At 44.0% G+C, this 19,689-nt stretch overlaps 2 protein-coding genes and 1 long non-coding RNA gene across 6 annotated transcripts; 1 reads left to right on the top strand and 2 right to left on the bottom strand.

The window, feature by feature from the left end:
- Nucleotides 1-31: 31 nt before the first annotated feature.
- LOC115250144 (uncharacterized) lies at nucleotides 32-1,740 on the top strand. Its single transcript, XR_003888704.1, has 2 exons — nucleotides 32-190; nucleotides 1,468-1,740. It is a non-coding gene; the product is annotated as an uncharacterized lncRNA (long non-coding RNA).
- LOC101071268 (peptidyl-prolyl cis-trans isomerase-like) lies at nucleotides 884-2,817 on the bottom strand. Of its 2 annotated transcripts, none has more exons than XM_029837369.1 (5): nucleotides 2,674-2,817; nucleotides 2,187-2,217; nucleotides 1,592-1,696; nucleotides 1,339-1,511; nucleotides 884-1,264 (listed from the first exon to the last, which is right to left on the bottom strand). In XM_029837369.1, the coding sequence occupies exons 2-5, from the start codon at nucleotides 2,205-2,207 to the stop codon at nucleotides 1,129-1,131; spliced, it is 435 nt and encodes a 144-aa protein (XP_029693229.1). In that variant the 5' UTR covers nucleotides 2,208-2,217; nucleotides 2,674-2,817; the 3' UTR covers nucleotides 884-1,128. The 2 variants fall into 2 exon arrangements, with proteins under 2 accessions (XP_029693229.1, XP_029693228.1); XM_029837368.1 differs by having other exon boundaries at nucleotides 1,592-1,680; nucleotides 2,674-2,812.
- A 1,343-nt stretch (nucleotides 2,818-4,160) lies between these two features.
- zmiz2 (zinc finger, MIZ-type containing 2) lies at nucleotides 4,161-17,913 on the bottom strand. Of its 3 annotated transcripts, XM_029837366.1 has the most exons (21): nucleotides 17,660-17,913; nucleotides 17,398-17,526; nucleotides 13,736-13,838; nucleotides 12,327-12,444; nucleotides 11,715-11,917; nucleotides 10,942-11,110; nucleotides 10,518-10,724; nucleotides 10,197-10,409; nucleotides 9,937-10,020; nucleotides 9,654-9,831; nucleotides 9,246-9,387; nucleotides 8,654-8,732; nucleotides 7,876-8,007; nucleotides 7,675-7,780; nucleotides 7,402-7,559; nucleotides 7,261-7,328; nucleotides 7,116-7,184; nucleotides 6,796-7,037; nucleotides 6,326-6,447; nucleotides 5,125-5,334; nucleotides 4,161-4,851 (listed from the first exon to the last, which is right to left on the bottom strand). In XM_029837366.1, the coding sequence occupies exons 3-21, from the start codon at nucleotides 13,783-13,785 to the stop codon at nucleotides 4,744-4,746; spliced, it is 2,658 nt and encodes an 885-aa protein (XP_029693226.1). In that variant the 5' UTR covers nucleotides 13,786-13,838; nucleotides 17,398-17,526; nucleotides 17,660-17,913; the 3' UTR covers nucleotides 4,161-4,743. The 3 variants fall into 3 exon arrangements, with proteins under 3 accessions (XP_029693226.1, XP_029693225.1, XP_029693224.1); XM_029837365.1 differs by having other exon boundaries at nucleotides 17,004-17,913; XM_029837364.1 differs by having other exon boundaries at nucleotides 17,398-17,913.
- Nucleotides 17,914-19,689: the final 1,776 nt, after the last annotated feature.

Below are 19,689 nucleotides of genomic sequence, written 5' to 3'. Positions count from 1 at the left end.
CGGGTTCACCGCTGCATGGCGACAGAATCAGCAGTTGTGGCTCATGCGTGGTGCAGAAGTATGAAGTACTGTACTGTATTCCATTCTCAATGCACGACGACCTCTTAAAAAGATCAGACAACGAGGCTTCTGCCTTCTCAGGGTAAGAAGGCATCATGATTGGAAAAAAACAAAAAAAATCTGCAATAAGGTAAGAGCTACTGTCAAAGGTACTTCTGGAGTGACTAGTTAGTTGCATAGGATGAGAGAACTTTAACTCAATTTACAACAGTATTGAAGTATTAGGTGCCGTGTACTTAAGAATTGGACTGGGCAGAGATGTCCAATAATGCCAAATCTAGTTTTTGTGACGCTAACACAACAATATTTGGGGACCTTAATGTTGCGTTTACTCAGTAAAACCTTTGGAGAGATTGTTCGTGTATAAATAAAAATTAGACGGTGAATAAACTGTAAGGCACTGGTATTAACACGGGGTTTCATAGCAAATATGAAGCAACGCGATGGGGGAGGAGTCGTATTTTTGTATTTTGATCAGTTTTATAGCTGGCAATCTTTTGCAGTTTGAAAGAATACGCACAGGTGATATCAGAACTTTGATCAAATGCCAGAAGACTATGACTTTACTATTTACTTTAATACTGATTAGCAATACAACAGTAATAAACGTCCTTAAATACCTACACAAAATGGTTTTTGTGTCACACAAAGACAAACACCACAATTAGATTTTATGTTATTCATCTATTTAAAATGCATTTAAAAGCTAATTTGATGCATAAACGACAGATTTAGAGAACATTTACTCTGTCCAGTAGGTGGCGGTAAAGCCTGTTGACGATGGTCTGCTAACCTCAATCTAAATCAGAAGAAAACGAAGAGCCACAGGGCTTCAAATTTCATTTATTTACACAATCACCATTTTTAAATTCTGAATTTCTCAACAAATAGGGTAGTTAAATAACAGCTTATAAGGTAAAAAATACAAATATCATCATGGGACACAAATATTTTGAATCATTTAGAGTTAACGGCTTGTTTCTACTGATGCTGCAGATATGCATCACACTTAATATTCACTGGGATATAGATGTAAAAGAATTCCTGAACTTTAGCAGCTCTGTGTCTTTATTTTAGCTCACCACTGTCAGCAATTACAACCTTGGCTTTAGGACTGCCACTCTTTGTGCCTTGTTTCTCAATTGCCTTGACAACATCGATGCCCTCCACAACTTTGCCAAACACCACATGTTTCCCATTCAGCCTGAGGAGGAATGGGGACAAATCAGTATGTAGGAAACCTTTTAAACAGGAACTGCTGAACCTGAAAGAGCTCACCAGTCAGTCGAAGCTGTGCAGATGAAGAACTGTGATCCATTGGTGTTAGGCCCAGCATTAGCCATGGACAGTGTTCCCATACCTGTGTGCTTCAACTGGAAGTTCTCATCAGCAAACTTCTCTCCATAGATAGACTTGCCTCCAGTTCCGTTGTGGTTGGTAAAGTCACCACCCTCAAGAAAGGAAACGGCATTCACTGGAAGTCTACTAACTGAACTTTAGAGGTGAAGGAAGCAGGGTGACATGACTGTACCTGGCACATGAATTTAGGGATGACACGATGAAATGTGGACCCCTTGTAACCAAAACCCTTCTCTCCAGTGCACAAAGCACGGAAATTTTCTGTAGTGTAAAGACACTGTCGTTCATTACAGTCAGATGCATTAAAAAATGGGAAATACCTTATGAGTTGTGTTTATTTCTGTTTTTTCCTACACTATCTTGGTCATATTGTAGTTTTGGGTTAATTTTTGTATGCTGCCTTGAAATGTCACATCTTAATATTGTTCACATTTTGCATCCCTTTTTATCCGTTCTCTCAGAAATTATGATGGAAAGACTTTGACAGCTTCAGTGAAAATCATTGGCACAATTGATTTTCAATGATACTGCAGTCTTGAAAATGAGGCATTTTTAAGTGTTTACGTGGTTAATGTTTTATATACATCAGAGACTATATTGGGTTGGGTCACTGAATACATAAGGTCATATTTAAAAGCCAAATCAGTTATGTTATGTAATCTATGTATTTGCAAATCAACACATTAGTTCTTAAATTAAGATTCTTTTAGTCAACCTTTCATATATCTGAACACATCTTGGAGGATGCTTATAAAAGATTCACCTACCTGCAGTTTTTGGGACCGCATCAGCTCGGAGCTGCAAATAAATGAGATTTAAAAAATCGTATGTTTCATTTGGGTGAAAGCAAAAACAAGCAAGTTATGCTTTTTAATCTAGTTGAACAAAAAATTGACTTTTTGCTTGTGTAAAAACACTCGCATGAAAATAATTCCGAAAAGAAAAACAATTCTCTGTCATTTGTGAGAGAAAGAAAGAGAATAAATCTACAAAGTGTCTGTTAACAGAGCCATCAGTGACCTGTCCTCGACTGTATTCCCGAGCTGATGGGTGTTTCCATCAGAAGATCACTCAGGGGAACGTTTTTGCTGGCCTGCGCATGTGCACAGTTAATCGCATGTTTAAATATTAATATAGGTGGCCTCGCTTTCAAACGTCAATCATACCTGAAATCATCTACTATCTATACTAATTATTTCACGAGTTAAAATGAGACGATATGCAAAACATGGCGCGTCTCGTCCGTTTGTTTACCTCCATTATAATCCTGCCGGCTTTGGCGCCATCAATTGTGATGTCAAAGAAAACGCGAGGGTTTTCCATGTCTTCGCGGGAGTCAAAAAATAAAATAAAATCTCATAAAACTGTTCCTGACAGCGATTCTGATGCGCTCCTTCTGCCTCCGTCTCTATTTATATGAGCCAAGCAGCGCTGACGCAAAAGAATAACACCAATCACCGCCACGTGCACGCTGAAGGGGCAGGGAACGGTCCAATCAGAGCAGAGGTGGGCGGGGCCAATGGATAAACTGTCGGCTGGTTTGATGACCTAAAATAGCTAATGGAGGTTGGATATTGACCTCCTGTATTATTAATTATAATCCGTGGGCGTTAGCACCAATCACACTAAAAATATATGTAGTCTCGTATTATGTAACTGAGACTTGAGCTGGATTTAGCATGAAAATAATTAGATTCAGGACATATTAAGATAGGAAGCATCACAAGTCAAATATTTTTGTTTTTATTTTGATTCAGGAAAGGAACAACCATATGTGCAATGATTATTATGAATAAAAAATAAATATAAAATAATGGCAATTACAATGTGTTACAAAATAGGTGGAATAATTTACATTATTTCCGAAGTAAATTTGCAGTTAATCAGTGTAGCATCTCCAATGTCATTGCAATGCTGCTCTTGTTGCCTTGTCTCAGCACAATCAAACAAGAGTCTGTAAATAATTATAGGAAAAAAATCATCAGCTTTGAAAAGTGGCGTTAAGAAACATTGCAAAATGCATTATTCTCTGTACGCTGACTGCCGCCTGTCATACATTTTAGGGTGACCTCAAACTTTTACAATTGCATTATAATTTTCCAACATATATATTAATATATGCTGACCGTGCCAAAGGTGATGCATTATCCAACTAAAAACATTAAAATTACCATGATTAACAGTTTGTTACACACACGTTCTCTAATGAAAACAGCTGATTATACAGTACATAAACCCGTGCCATGATGGGTTATACATGTGAAATGATCCGAAAACATACTAGCATCATTCTAACGGCAGAAAATGCCATAACATACAGTTGTAGTCATATACAGTAAACCCTAAAAGGCCCCAAAAGAGGGTAAAACCAACAGAGGCAAAGATGGGAGTTTGTGTTATTTCACAGTGCTGAATGATGTTAGAGATGCAGTGAACCTCAGCAAGATTCATTTAGAAAAACATGATTATTGTTTTTGTTTTAAAGGTCAAATTATGCATTGGCTTATTCTCATCAAAACCCATGAAAGTTACATCACATGATTATTGTTTTTGTTTTAAAGGTCAAATTATGCATTGGCTTATTCTCATCAAAACCCATGAAAGTTACATCACATACAAAAAGCTACATCACATCTGGTGTATAAAAGCAGTAATGACTTCATGTTAAGTAGAAACGGACTGAATGGTCGCCCCATGTGAATATTTTATGCTAATTTAATATTCAGAACTAGCTTTTTTTATTTTTAGAAAATGTATACTCTCTTCTCAAACCATTTTAAGACTTTAGCAGGATATAAGGGAATGCAGGGAGGCCAGAAACAATGTTGGTTTTGTCTCTTCAGGAGTCATTTAGATTAAAGAGACAATTCTGTGACAGTATATTTTATCTCACAGGATTTTACACATGTGCTTGAGAAACAAGTTATATATGAAATAACTCACAGCTTTCACTGTCCTTCTCTTCAATCCAGCTGTATAAACCCGTAATTATACAGTATTGGAATCCCTCAGCCCGTGCTTTGTGCTATAGTTTAAATGCTGGTCCACAGAGTCAGTGCTTCGGTTCTGTGATACATGAATGAACAATGTGTTCACATATAGAACATGGTCCTTCTATTCCTGCGCACTGGACTGATGTATATCAAAGGAAAGCAGGATAGTTCAAAGATTTACTACAACACATTCGTGTACATTTACACGCACTCACACACCGACCCATAGACAGATAACACACAACTAGCGGGTGCCAGCAGACACCCGACAGTGAGGGCGGGGCCACAGCAGAGAAACAGACTCGGGACTGAAATGTGAGCGTGAAGGCGGTCAGTTGTTCTCAAACAGAGACAGCAGGTCGTCGCTGCTGTTGTTGGGCAGGTCGGGGGGACCCAGGTAGGACAGCAACTCATCTGGATTGGTCAGCTCAGGGAGAAGCTTGTTGGCAGAGACACAGAAAACAGAATCAAAACTCAGTGATTGAAATTCCTAAAGAAATTCCTGAAATACTGTAATAGGAAGGAATTCTTTTTATTTATTGTAAGAACACTAATCACAAATTCTAAAGAACTGTGCTAGGACAGTAAAGGCTTGGTGTAAGTAAGAAACTAAGCTTGCTTTTTATCTTTTAAAATAAGAAACAGGTCCTTTGGGACCTATCTAGCATAAACATTACTTCAATCTTTTCCCCAAGTGTAGCCCTGGCCTTACATCAAGTGCATGATCAGCTCCTTCTCCTCCCGGAGCTCCAGTGCCTCCGAGACCAAAGGAACCTTCTCCCTGCAGGCGGGAGCTCTGAGTATTGGCGTTCCTCTGCGGAAGTGGACTTCCAGTGTCACAGAGACTCGGGTTACCATGAACGCTTGAAGTGTGCTGCTGGAGGATGTTGTGAGCTGGTTCAATACGGCCAGGATGAGGTGTCTGAGAGCGACAGCAGAAAGTGTCAAACTAATGGGGACACTTTATCAATAACGGTCACATTGACAGTCATTGTGCAGTAGATAAACACCATGCATGTGTTTTATGAAGACGCAGAACACGGTAGTGTGTGACACTGAACAAGGGCAAACACTTTAATCTTCTAAAAACCTTTAAGAGACAGCACAGCAGCTGCCTGAGACAGGCGTGATGTGGCTTGATATGGGAGAATATATGTTCTCGGTCTGCGCTGTCTACTTCAGATTCAATTAAAGGCTCTTAACTGAACTCACAGGCCAGAAGGAAACGACAGTCGCTGTTGCGTAACAAAAACACACCGGCAATTCATTTCACTAAATGGGTCCAGGTAAAAAGTCCTCGCAAAGAGAGTTTCACCGTTTCAAATGGAACCATTTCCGGTATTTCCTGGCATGATATTAGATTTGAAACAGCAGAAATAAAAACCAGGTGAATGTGGGACTGAGTCAATTTAAACTAAAATCTGTGTGTGTGTGTGTGTGTGTGTGTGTGTGTGTGTGTGTGTGTGTGTGTGTTGCAGTGGAGGCAGATGTCCGCCAGTCCAACAGTGTGGATCCCCGATGTGCACTGATAGATTTGGGACAGGGGAGACACAGTGGAAGACACTACCAGGCTGTGGTGTGCATTCATTTCTAGGGTTTGCTCACAAGAACAATATTAAAGAGTTGGCAGCCTTATTTGGAAAAGGCCCTACTACTGTTAAAGAGGTGCATGTGATACAGATTATAACTACACTGAGGGTCTTTGCATTACATAAAAGATACCCCTGATTCTGCATATGAAGCTCACATAAGCACAAGTGCCCGTGGCCAATGTTCTATTCATCCTGACGACTCAACCATTAAGGAAAATGGATAGAAATAATCCCGACCCTCGTCGCTGTGGCCACAGGCTACATTAAGAGAGATCTTTTCTCATTCGTGTGTTGCAATGCAGAAGTAGAGCATGAGCTAACCTGCTCCGACTGATAAGGGAGTGGAGGTGGTGGTCCGGGGGTGGAATACTCTCCGAGTGTAGGAGTGCCAGGAGTGTGCGGGAACTCTGTGAAGCCTGTTTGGTTAGAGAATCCCTGGCTCCCTACAAGACAAAAGAAGTTTTCCAGATCATCAAATATAAACAGAGCAGTGTAGATTTGAGTAAATGGACAGTGCAGAGTGGAGGCAGAGAGCTTCCTGCTGTTAAAGGACACCGGCTGGGGGGAGGGGACAGTGAGAGGAGTGATGGACTGATGTTTGTTCATCTTAGAAATACCATTCTGGGTCACTTCCCTTTCAAGCACATATCTCAGTCACTTCCACAGAGAAGGTTTCTATGCACAATCGGGCACAGTACTTAAAACATACATTTACCGGATGGCCACTCAATGACATGGTGGCAACTTTGACATGAAAAGCTCGCATGAAAGAAATTGGCAGAAAAATGCACCTGGTCTGCTGTAGTCAGGTGTGTTCCTGCCCCCTGTGGTAAGACTCTGATAGGGGGATGATGCGGGGCCCAGCGAGGCTATCATTTCCATCACATTAGGCAGAACCATGTGACTTGGACTGACTGTTCGGCAGCGCTTCAGGACGGGACCGTCGGGCTCCTCTTTTAGGTGCAGGTCTGGTTTGACAGGCACTGGCCTCCAGCCACACATGGGGTCTATAGTGATCTCCTCATAGTCAGAGCTGAAAGGAAGGCAACAACGGACAGGTTAGCTTCAATAGAAATTATACACTCCATCTCAAATCTACATTAATACTAACTTCTGTATGTAGACGAGAATACCCAGCATGTATTGGTCCACCTCCAGCCCCTCGAGCAAAGCAGTTTTACTGTTAAAGACAGGTTACATGTTATGTCAGTACCATGATTCGAACAGCCACAATGAGACCATGATGCTGAACATACTTGCAAACTGGACATCTCCAGGTCCCTCTTTCACAATTAAGCTGCAAATAAGACTCCAGGTCGAAACACTACAAACCAAGGAATAAAACATTAGCACACAGATATTCAGTTGTTTGGGGACAGAATTTGAAGAGGATCCACCTGTATGTGTCTGCAGTCGTGCCCTCTAGCTGGCAGCTGGATCCGTCTGAATGTGATCGGACATTTAAGAGACACTTTGATTGCCGTCTGCTCCACGCCGTCCTCACCATTCAGACCAGGGGTCCCAGGGATGGTGCCACTGCTGAAGTTTCTCTTTACTTAAACAATAAAAGCAAAAGAACCTAAGTCACTTTACTAAAAGCATCTGTCTGATACCCTTTCTCATTTTTGTTGTTGCTTTCAAAATAGAGTAAAACCTGTTTCTTTACTCACTCTTGGTGATGCAGTGTTCAGCTGGAAGGAGTCGTTTCTTCATCAGACCCTGCAAGACCGACCTTACAGACGGACGGTGGACCAACTGCAACACAAACAGGTGGGACTACAGGAGAGAGGAGGAGGAGGAGGAGAATTGTCATTCCTGAAATGGATTCATAATAAGATTGTGTTTTTCGATAAGATAAGAGGTTTACTCACGCAACAGCAGGCTGTTACGGTGATCTGAACAGTGTTACGTCCCGGTTGACACACATGTTTCAGGTACAAGGGCTTGTGAGAGGTCTTGTTGTCTCCTCTTTCGATGCATAAAGGCGTCGCATTGACGCTGACCTAACAAAGATTCAAATGTCACATTTCAATGGTATTAAACTACAACAGAAGATAAAAGAATATTCCAGAAAGCAAAACTGCTGACTAAAATCTTATTTTTAGTTCCGAATCAGGTGAGGTAGGTCAATTCACAACAACTTCACCCATTAAATGAAAATTTCTCTTCGAATCCTGGATTGACCAGGAACTCTTACAAATGATCATCTAATAGCTATTTTCAGTTCTATTAGCTGTATAGTTCACTCTGAATAGAATGGTATGAAACATTTAAAAGTTCTTTATTGTAGTATGAATTTAGAGTCAACGTACAATAAACGTATACAAATTTATTCAGCTTTAATATCTTCGTGAGGGCAGGTTTTCCAGGCGCTTCAGGGCATGAAGAGGCTTTGTAAGAAATTCAGGGTTTGTTTAAACAAATCCTGCCTATTAACAGGTTCCAAAAACTCACACACGTTCCAAAACTCACAAGCTGTGACAGCAGAAACATGACTAACGTTCCTCTGGAAAGGAAAACTCAGAGATTCTCCTGGATTCACTCTTTTTTGAATTTTTTTGAAAATGTGCATTCTGGAGGCAATTATAATATTAATGGTGGCAATTATAACATTTAGAAAATGTTGTTTCTGGCGATAATTGAACTTACTTGCACAGAGGCAGGCCAGTTAGTGTTCATCTGTCTGTCCTCGTGGTGGTAACACTTAAACTGCAGTTCCAGGTCAGGCCTGCAGGGGGAGACACAACACATATTACGATGAGGTGACTGGGTGGGGTTATCAGACATTCCTCACTTGTTTTTCCTCCTGTGTTTTTTTTAAAAATCATTATTAAACACACTGGAGTGTTCCACCCTGAAGACAAACTAAATGCTGCCGAGAAAGGCTGAAACTGTCTCTTTGTGAATCAATAGTGGAGAACCAGATTATTTTTACTTAATTTACCTTGTATCTTTTGGATTAGCATAATATCAAAGATATTTGGAATAAAAAGTATTTCAAACTTTTCAGTTTTACAAATTGTCGCTGAAAGGTCACAAGTCCACACAAAACAAGACAGAACATTACAGCGCATGTAAAAACAATATAACGGAACATTTGAGCACACTAAATTAGGGAAACAGATCTAAAAAACATCTGTATGTACGGGTCTTTCTAATACTTTCTGCTCCTTGCTTTGTGTGTAACAAAACAGGAAAGAAGCAGATAAGCTTCTGCAAATTTTTAAGTCCTCCTACCTACCTCATCATGAGGGTTTTGTATACAGAGTCTCTCAGCTGGAAGACGTGGTTACTGACAGCCAAGTTGTGTTCCAGTCTGAAAGGCTCCAGCACGACGCCATCCCGTACTGGGAATGTCAGACGCAGGTCATCACTGGGATTCCCTTCATTTGGAAAAAACACACAGATATGGAAACAAACGTCTTTCACTGGTGAATTAGGAATGAGGAACTCAAGTTCTTTATCTGCATTATAACCAAAAGAACCAGAAATTACATTTAGCTGATTAATAACTGTTTGTTTTTTTTGCTTTACCCAGATGAAATGGCCCTGAAGAAATAAGGTGTCCATAACTGTCTAACCTAAAGAACACACTTTGACATATATGACACACTTCACTCCAGATGTTTCTTCTTCTCATTCTACCAACCTGTGGAGGGCTGTTGGCTGGTGATGTTGGGTTTGATATCTGGCGGCAGGTATGGGGGTTTTGTGTCCTGGCCCGGGGACAAATAGGGAGGCATGGATGTCCCGGGTGTCATTGGAGGGGTTGGATTCCCTCCCATCGGTGAACTGGGATAACCGGACATCACTCCGCCTCGGCCTGGCTGAGAAATGATTAGCACAGGTGTTTAGAACTTCAACAAGAGCGATTCCAAAAGAGCAGGCTTTTATCGTGGTAAACATATGTGTGTGCTGAGTGTGGAGCCTACCCCGCTCACTGCAGCCTGCGTGAAGGCGTTATATCCTCCCGCCCCTCCCCCTGGCAGACTACCTTGGCCATTGAACGGCTCGGACTTTTGATCACACAAGTAACAGGACAGATAGTAAGCAATCTATTTAGGGTTGAGAAAACGGCTGTACAGACATTTCAGACACCAAATTGTCAACTTTATTCCTAAAACTACTGAGCAATTACTCAGTTACTGAGAATTACTGAGATTAAAGCTAGTGCCATTGAATAATTAAATACCTTATAATACTGTGGAGGATTGGGTTGAGCGGCTCCAGGGGGGAACTGTACTGAACTGTGAGATCCAGAGGGGTACTGGCCCATGAGAGGCATCCGACTGGTTGGGTAAGAAGGTGAAGGGGCGCATCGCTGTTGTGGGCCAGTGGGGTACTGCAAAGGCTGGGTCGGATACCCTGACATGCCAGAGGAACCATACTGCTGCACTGGAAAACCCTGGGAAAATGGAGAGCAGATTGAAGTGTTGAAGTTGCTTCCTGTTCTATTTTGCTGATCCAATGATGACTGGTAAGGTGTGTAATATGTGAACACGTCCCCCCCGACCTCTGAATGAAAGGAGCGTTTAAGTCCCTGCTGCCCTCCTGGATAGCCTCCGTGTTGGGACATCTTCTGCGTCTGAGCAGGGTGAGAGGGATACAACCCTGTGCTGGTAGGTGGAAGCCCGGGTCTTGAAGAGACCATTCCCGGAGGGGGGCCGCGAGGGCTAGAATGCGACAGGAACTGGGTGCTGTAGGAGGACGCTCCACCCATCTGGAAGGGGAAGGGAAGGACAAAGATCTATCCAGTGACGGTAACAAAAGTCTGATTCAGTTTCCCTGAATTATGTGTTTTGTCAAACTGTCTGTGTCCTGACAGATAATTTACAACGTAATACACAATGTATTATAAACTATATAGAAACAAAGACTTTTAAAATGCCCCCCTCTTGCTCATTGAAGGATGCAGGAGAGGCAGAGGCCACCTTTACCTGTCCATAGCTCAGCTCCTGGTTCTGTTTTTCCTGTATTGCCGCCACAGTGGCTGTAGCGGTGGCTGTGGCCGTGGCGGCGGCGGCGGCAACAGCGGCGGCAGCAGCTTGAGTGAAGTCTGACGGGGCCCGGACCCCCAGACCAGCACCTCCGCTGTTGCCAGAGTAACTGCAGGGGAAGATAGGGAGATGAGTGGGCAGTATACTGATCACACATGTGAGAGTTTTCGTCATGAGCGTGACTCAGAGCAGTGGGTGATCACAACCACACTGACATATGTTCCTGCATTATAAATAAAAAGCTACCGAAATGTCTGCAAATATTGTTTAGCTGAGTAGAGGGAATCATTACTGAAGGGACAATAATGGGGAAAATGTAAAACATTAAAAATAAGAAGCTGTTGCCACAGGTGACAATTAAAGGCAGAGAAAACACACGCATTTATCTAAAGCTATGATGTAAGTCACATTTCCTGCACTATTTGACCTGTGTTAATATCTACCATGACAATGTCTGCAGGTTTTTTTTCTCTCTAACATTAGTTCTGTGATTTAAAAAAAAAGAGCACAAAGGAAGAAAAAAAAGAGATTCTTTTATTATCAACTCAGAATCCACAAAAGACTTTTGTTTTCTTTATAATACGATACAAAAGAAGGCAATGGGAGCCATTTTCAAATAAATTAATTATTCTTTTTATTCAAAGCATTCAAAACGAAACTGAAATGGCACCGCAGCAGCAGAAGACAGAGAGATTGAGGGGGTGTTACTGTACCTTCCGCCGTAGGCTGACGCTGAGTTATAAGCAGGACTGGGCCGTCCGTACATGATGGACTGCCCGTAGCCTTTTGTGACGGCGTCTCCGTACGCCTGCTGGCCCATGAACTGGGAGCCCATGCCTGGACCCATACCAGGGCTGCCACCGGGCATCATGTGACTGCCAGAACTCTCACCTGGACCCATGTGTGTGCCAAACACCTGCAAAGCAGAGAGATGCAGACAGGTGTACTTTGTCGCACTGCACTGAATAAATTAAATAAAATAAACAGCAACATTCTTGGACATGACTACTTTAAAATATATATATAATTTTTATTTAAATTGTATTTATTTATTTCTTTTTTAAGCTGTAGTTTTCTAATTGCCCCATTCATAAAGCACATTTTCTGTTTTTCGTTGCACTGATTACACATCAGCACCTTCAGGCCAAGAGAAACAGAAATTTGAATAATGTACTAATGCAATATTGTGCCTTGTCTGACAGGCATAAATTTGATGCAGGGTACAATAAATCAGTACTGGCTTTTTTTTTATCTGCTGTTGTTCTCCTCGGCACATAAACCAGGAGCACAAAAAAGATGTCCCCGGGTACAGAGACATGTGTTACCTGGCTGTGTGTGGGATTGGTCACACCCCACACTGTGGTTACTACAGAGAGAGATCCTGCGTGCTGATTGGTGCCTGGTTGCCAGGAGACTGGGTCATTTAGGAAAGGGCCGTCACTGCTGCAGAAGGATATTAAATCTGAGTTACTGAGATGGTTAGCAGGGTTCAGGAGTGCATTCATTCTGATATCAGTCACATCTCGACGTCACTGGTCTTCAAAAGATCTAAAAATGAAAATCCAGAGAATTCTATTGTGACTGTCACATGTTCAGGGATAAATGCAAACATCTTTGCATCTTGAGTCCCATATCATCAGCTTAGCAGATGGAATTTACACACTAATTCCCAGAAACACGTGTGTGATAGTACTCTTATTGTGTGAAAATACAATTTTACAATTGTCCTGCAATGCGCACGGGTCTCAATGTGATGTAAATGGTAAAATTATATGTTGCCGCTTTCAGACTTTCTAAAGAGAAAGGGAGCATTTAATGGAATGTTTTGGCTTGAATCAAGCATTAAGAATCAAAGAAATCTGTCCAAAGCTGAAGGAAAGAGAACATAATAAAGGTATGAATAACAGAGGGATAATTAAAGGTATCAAAGGGGCCATAAGTGGTAAATGAGAGAGGCCTCAACATTATCCCCTGAGGAACACCACAAAGGAAACCTGCATATAAGGCAGGTCATGTACCAGCATTACTGGTAAAGACCTTCATAGCTAATAACAAGCAACCCATGCCAGGGCCGTGTCCTTCATATCAGCATTGTTTTTGTTTTTTTACAAAAGGTCAGTCAACGTAAAAATAACCAGTGTGTCAAAAGCTGAGCTGAAATCACAAAAGATGCAAGAGATAGGTGTCTAAATCAGCCTCAAAAGGGGCATTTTGATGGGGAGTCGAAGCTGAATCCACGTGCACCCACGCTGCACTGTGGTGAAGTTGCAGCCTTAATTTGTGGTTGAAATGTGGTCGGTGAAAACCAGCACACCAGAGAACCAGGGACAAGGCTGAACCCTCTCATAAATGTCAATACAAACTGCTTAACAAAAGAGGAGTTTTGTCAACCTAATTACCATCTTGTCCAGGCTTTCAGCGAGCCGTGCAATTTTAAAATACCCCCGATTAACTTTATCTGTAACAATACTAAACCCCTGCGCTTTACAAACGCCTTCATTTGCTGCCGCCGCTCTGGAGCGTTGGGTAGGAGGACGGCTGTCTCACACCTCTGTCACATCTGTCATCGAAGCGCGGGGTAAAAGAAGGTTTTAGTGGCATAAATGACAGACACGGGTACTCGGAGCGACCGAATCAATCCGAACAAAGACGTCACTGTGGAGCGCAGGTGAGGTGTCACCTGAGGACGCAAACCTTCATCAACCGCAGCGTGTGTGTTTGTGTGTGTGTGTACCTTTGTGGATTGGGAGGCAGGGAGGGTTTCATGGAGTTGAGGGGGTTCATCGGATGAACGGGGGGATCATTAGAGTGCCCCCCACTGTCCTCGAGAGGCAGCCCTGAGAGGGAATAAAGACACTCACATAAAGAGACGGTTACTCAGAGCTCATTTGCTGTAAAGCAACAATTTATCATCACTATAGCCCACACTGTGTGCACAAAGACACAGTGCCCTCCCACTCTGAGCCACTCACTTTAATCTGCGTGCGCGCTCATGTGTGTGTGTGTGCTCGCACATCAAAACGGTAGCCTATCACTGACTGCATAAGCTCTGATACCTCTCAAAGGAGGGGGGAGGGGTGCTGGAATCTAAATTTAGCTTGCTGATTTCAAAAGGAATTTAAGAGAAGAGAGATGTGAAGAGGCAGACTCTCCTCTCAGCAGCACGTCCGCGCAGTTTGCCACCACGAGGAATCATCTTGTTCTTTGATTTATCTAATAACACCCCTGCACGGCTCGCTGTCACTTCTCCTTCTTCGCTGCCAGATGTTTCTATCATTTTCCACACATTCCTCACCCCCACCTCCCGCTAATGATTCCCTTTATCTGATGGCTTCCACCAGACATGCTAATTTTTCTAACATCAGAACCTTAACACACACCCCCTGCACCCATTTGTTATTTTGGTTGGCTTTGTATGCTCTGCAGATTTGGGTCAGGCGCCCCGCATCTTTGGAAGAGGCAGGGAACGGGGGGGGGGGGCGCGGGTGCTCATATCACATGACCGCTGCACCTCGTATCAAACGGCAGAGGCAGCCTCCCGATGGCACCTTGAAACTTCCATCACAGCTGAGCAAGATAAACCACACAAAGAGACGGCGGCGGGGAGGGCGGGGGCTGTGTTGGAAGTACACACCATCGGCACACACTGTTCCTGCTGTGGAATGACTGAGACACGCTGTTCCCGCCAATGTTTCAACCTCAACTTCCTGACTTTTTCCGTGCCAGATCAGCCAACAGCTGACTGACTCTTTTTGCCCCTCTTCCGACGGTCCGCGAACAGGCCGACATCTGCGACGCTGGAGGCGCTCCGCACACCCAGAACTGACCCCTCGGAACGGCCGCACTGTTTGGTTTGGAATTATGTCAGTGTTTCGGTGGCTGGGACTCATGAAAAAGACGGCCGAGTTCAAGGTTACGCGATGGTTGGATGGTTTAACATCTCAGAAAGGAGGGCTGCACGTTCTCCGTCTCCTTTCAGACAGGAGCTTCCTTCATATTCTCACGTAAAGAGTCAGAAAAAGGCTGCAAGACTTACCCACCGAGTTCATTCATCTCTATTCCAATTACAATCAAGTCATTGGGGATTAGTTTAAAGCTGCCGATTGCATCTGAAATCTAATTTAATTAACCCGATAACCAACCCAAGCCCTGACTAACAAGCGTTAATGTTCCACTTAGTATGTATTTCATGAGGAGAACAGAGGTCGGCAGCTACTCGACTCTCACTGGTAATTAAGCACAACACACTGGGAACGGCAGATCAGACCCCCAATCACCCCCACACATGCAAACTCTATACTTTTTCGTCAACTTGGATTTTAGATTCCTTTAATTTTCAATGCATCTTCAATAATCAGTGCAAAAAACTATTTGCAAAGCATGAGATAGCAGCAAACATGAGTTATGACAATGTAATAACCCCCAGAGGTTTAAGGTAAAGACTTGGCTCCCAGTGACCCTCTGACTGGTGTGATTGGTCGAGTTGTTTGAGCAAAGCGTATTTAAACATGACAAACATCATACGGAGCCATTTCACTCCCAAGAAATCTGGTTTGGAAGGTCAAGAGGTCACAATCAAATCAGCATCGAACAAGTATTCCAGTAACAAGTCATTCAGCAACCGTGCCCTCGTCAGTGATCTTGGACCACAAAATAAACCACCACGACAGCAGCTGTGTCAAATCCAACCATTCAGAGTTAATAAAGTTTCTCTGATGACTTCAGCCAGGCGAGCTAGCATTAACGAGCGTCTCTGTATTAATGGGCGCGCAGTGCATCATACCTCGGGTACGGGGCGTAAAATGTGTCATTGATGCCACTTTATTTACAACTCGCAGCGCTAATTTACTGCTTGTTTACAGCCTTCCTCAATGGAGGATGTTTCAAATGAGTTATGACACTACGAGGAGTGTTTCTGACATAATTAAATGCCCGAGCCGCGTCAGTGTGGCCCGATCAGCACCGCTCTGTGTCTGCGAGCAATCAAGAGCCCAGCGCTGTCCCATAAAGCCAAGTATTGATCCCACCGGAGGAATCAGGAGCGAACTGAAGCATCCTCTCAGGAGTTAACTGCTCGGCGTTCCAAACACCAACACACTCCTGGCCTTAACCTTGACTCATCCTCTGTTATTACAATAACACGGACGCTTGACTGCAAAAACCAGAAAACTTCAAGCATCTTGTGAAATTTGCTGATCCCTGCTGAGGGGCCAGTGCCTAAACATGGCTGCAGGATTTTAAACAAACAACAACATACCGACAAATACAAATGGCCAAGTGCTAATTATGAGTCTGGAAGGGATCTTTGAGCGTAGCAGGTAATAACTTTGTTACACAGCAGCAAGCTGTAAAAATATGAAGAAAGGTGAGCAAAACAGGAAGCTCCAACATTTGATGCCACAGGTGGTAGATGTCAGCCAGTGAAATTGTTCCGACATATGAGGAACTGCCCTGCAGTCATAACGAAATTACAACATTCTGATTTGCACACCTGTGTGTATCTCAATGTGTGCACGAATTGGGTGCAAGAAAAGTCATCTGGTTGCCTTTGTGAAACTCTGCAGTTTTCACCTTTTCCATATAAACACCGACACACACACAGACACACGCAGACACACACACTGACTGGATTCATGCCAAGGCAACATGTTATTATACCCATCATACATCCAGTAGGTCATGACCACGTGGGAAAAAAACACGCACTGGTCATCTAATGAATATCTTAATGAACATTTAATTGCAACAATGACAAATATTAAGTGTGGTTAAACACCCCCCCGGGACAAAAACACATGCTTTCCCTAAGGCTTGATTTAACGATGTGGTTCATCATCTGTTGATAAGATGACGCTCGACGCCAATCAGGCTGCAACAATCTTGGATAAAAGCGTGTTTGCGGCAGAACAGAACAAAGCAGAACAGCTTTTCTCCGGCGGAGAGCAGCTCCCGACCGCCGCTGCTCCCCATCGCCCAAAATAAGACGGTTTTCTTTCACCTACCTGCCTCGGCGGCTCGGTGCGCGCAGAATTGTGCAGAAATGTCGCTCCAGCGCAAAAAAAACAGGGGTGATTTAAAGAGGCGGAAAAGGGGAATGAGTGGAAAACGGTTGGTAGAAGCCGCCTGTGTGTGAAGCGGCGCGATGCCGCCGTGAAGTTTGAATGGTGGGGTTTGTTTTCTTGGTGCCAGCTTTGGAAACAGTCTTTACGCTCCTGCCTCCGCTGGCTGCGCCGCTGGCACCGTTAGCCACACAAAGCTACTTAGCTGCGGCTAAGTTTCGTGTAAAGGTATCTTCGGTTACGCTACGGGCGGGTGAGTAGTTAACCACACGCCATCAAACACGGCTCGATCCGATGCCTAACCGCGCTTTCGGTGGTGGATGTGAGCGGTGCTTACCTTGTGCCTGCTCCGGGTGTCAGTCGAAGACGCCGCTGGATTGTATAAGTTAGCTAGCATGAGCTAGCTCGTTAGTGTCGCAGTCGGGGCTAACAAGACAAGGCTGTTTGATAACCGTGCTGTCGAACACTGTAATTAATAATGCATGTTACTGTGACTTCGTTTTGCTTTACCCCCCGACTGTCAAGCAGCAAGTACACTATATAACACTGGATATTATAATGTTATTGATGAAAAAAAAAAAAAATTAAAAACAACTTACACCCAGTGTCACCACAAACAAATTTGACTATTACCAATGTGGCTAATTAACTAGCTGAGTTAATTAGAATCCGCCTGTTGAAGTCTTTGCTTTGGCACTGCATCTCAGTGTACCTCCCTCATTGCACAATGACCCCCTATAATATATTCATGAGATCACAGGGCTAATGTCTCCCACAGAGAAAGGCATTTTTTCTGTCCCTCCTCCCACAAGTCAGGCAGGCAGGCGGCCGACTGACTGCAGACCAGAGGAGCAGATCATTTCAGTGGGGGGAGAGGTTGGTGAGAAGTGGTGGTGGGGGCACAGACGGTGACGTCACCCGCAGATGATCACGTATGTATGATCCGCCTGATCTGTGGTTTCCTCCCAATCACCCCGCACCTCCAGCACCTACATGCATTGCTGCATGTGCCGGTAAAGTACGCTGCAACATGCATGCAGGGGTGTAGCTTTAAGTGGAAGACGGCGCTGCAGCGACGGGGCCGGCGATGAGGTTTCAGAGTCATTAGAGAGGTCTGCAGTATTTTGCCAGAGGGCAGTGCAGCACATTGAGAATAAAATGTCCAACCTGCCTGTGTTTTGCAGACCTCTGTTGCCCTGGAAACAGGTGCAGAGACTTCCCATTTCTTCATTTTTTTTCTCCACACTATCCATATCACACTCCCCACCACCACCTCTACACTCTACACGCTGCTGCTGCTGCTGCCTGCCTGCCTTGCTGCTTCCTCCCCCACGACCTGCTGCATAGTACATTTTCACAGGCACACGCACGTAGACACGCTTTGCACACTCTTTCCAATTCACGCTGCAGTCATTTCACGACCACACAGGACAGAGTGACTGACGCCGCCATGACAGCAGAGCAGGCTGTAGCCATGACCCTGCTCTGACTCAGGTGCAACAACCATCAGTGCTGCACCATTCTGAACCCCAGGAGGAAAGAAAAGAGGGCGATTTGGGGAGGGCCCGAGGAGACAAAGAGAAACTACTGAAATCAACGCACAGTGGGAGGAAAAAACAAAGCTGGCAGCGCTCTGTTTCATTTTTGCTTTGTGTGGGCAGAGAGCATAAAAGTCAGTTCATTGGAAAGTCTTGCAGAATTAGCAGCGCTGAATGAGCATCCAGCTGCATCTGACAGCCTCTAATCTGATCCTTTTGGTCGTGACGAGCCGCCTCACAAGCGCAAACTGCGAAAGCGTCACTTTCCTGAACAGGAAGTCGAGGATCAAGGTGACAAAGTGACAGCTGCGGAAGGTGATCTTTATTTTGAATCAGCTCATGGGACTGAGGGAGCAGCTGGTTCAGCGTGTGGCGCTTGCAAGCCTGTATTTCATTGCGGCGTGTGACACGCTGAATATCCACGCGTCCAGTCGCAGGAAGGAGCGAAGAATTAAGCAAAAGTAGGAGCAAAGTTGCTGCAGGAGCGGAAACAAACCAGCCACACATGGAGACGAGCATCCACAGTGACCCCGGCCCCACAATTTCAGGCCTTTTTAAGTCATCTTGGTGATTCTGCACTCGTATGTGTGCATACCATTGTAGTGACTTTTATTTGGCAGGAGGCGGAACATTCCAAGGAAATGGCTGACCCAGAATAACACACAAATGCAGGATGACTTTAGCGAGCGAGGTCCTCCACCCTTTCATTGCCCGAGCGGGCTGACATGGCTCGCTCCTGGATCAGCACGTAGAGGAGTCACGCACACGTCGCGGAGCAAAGCACGCATGTAGCCACGCACATGCCTATCACAGCGAGACCTCATGACAGCGTCCACCCCCGAGCTTCCCACCAACTCTGCTGTCACGTTCTCAGAGCGAACAAATCCTTCGGTGGCCATCAGGAACCTCTGCAGAGCCCAACGTTACCGCGCATTGATCAAGATTAAGAAATGTTGGGTGAAATTGTGTTAAGTTGATTTCGATTGTTATCAAATGACTGCCAACAATTTATAATGTACAGAAGTAAATGAATACAGAAAAAATCCTATTGAGTGTATTATATTGGGGTATGTGATGACAATAATTATAAC

This window comes from Takifugu rubripes, chromosome 6, assembly GCF_901000725.2.
Source record: "Takifugu rubripes chromosome 6, fTakRub1.2, whole genome shotgun sequence".
Lineage (NCBI taxonomy): Eukaryota > Metazoa > Chordata > Actinopteri > Tetraodontiformes > Tetraodontidae > Takifugu > Takifugu rubripes.
The sequence above is the reverse complement of the archived record's forward strand: the minus strand, read 5'-3'. Positions and strand labels throughout refer to the sequence as shown.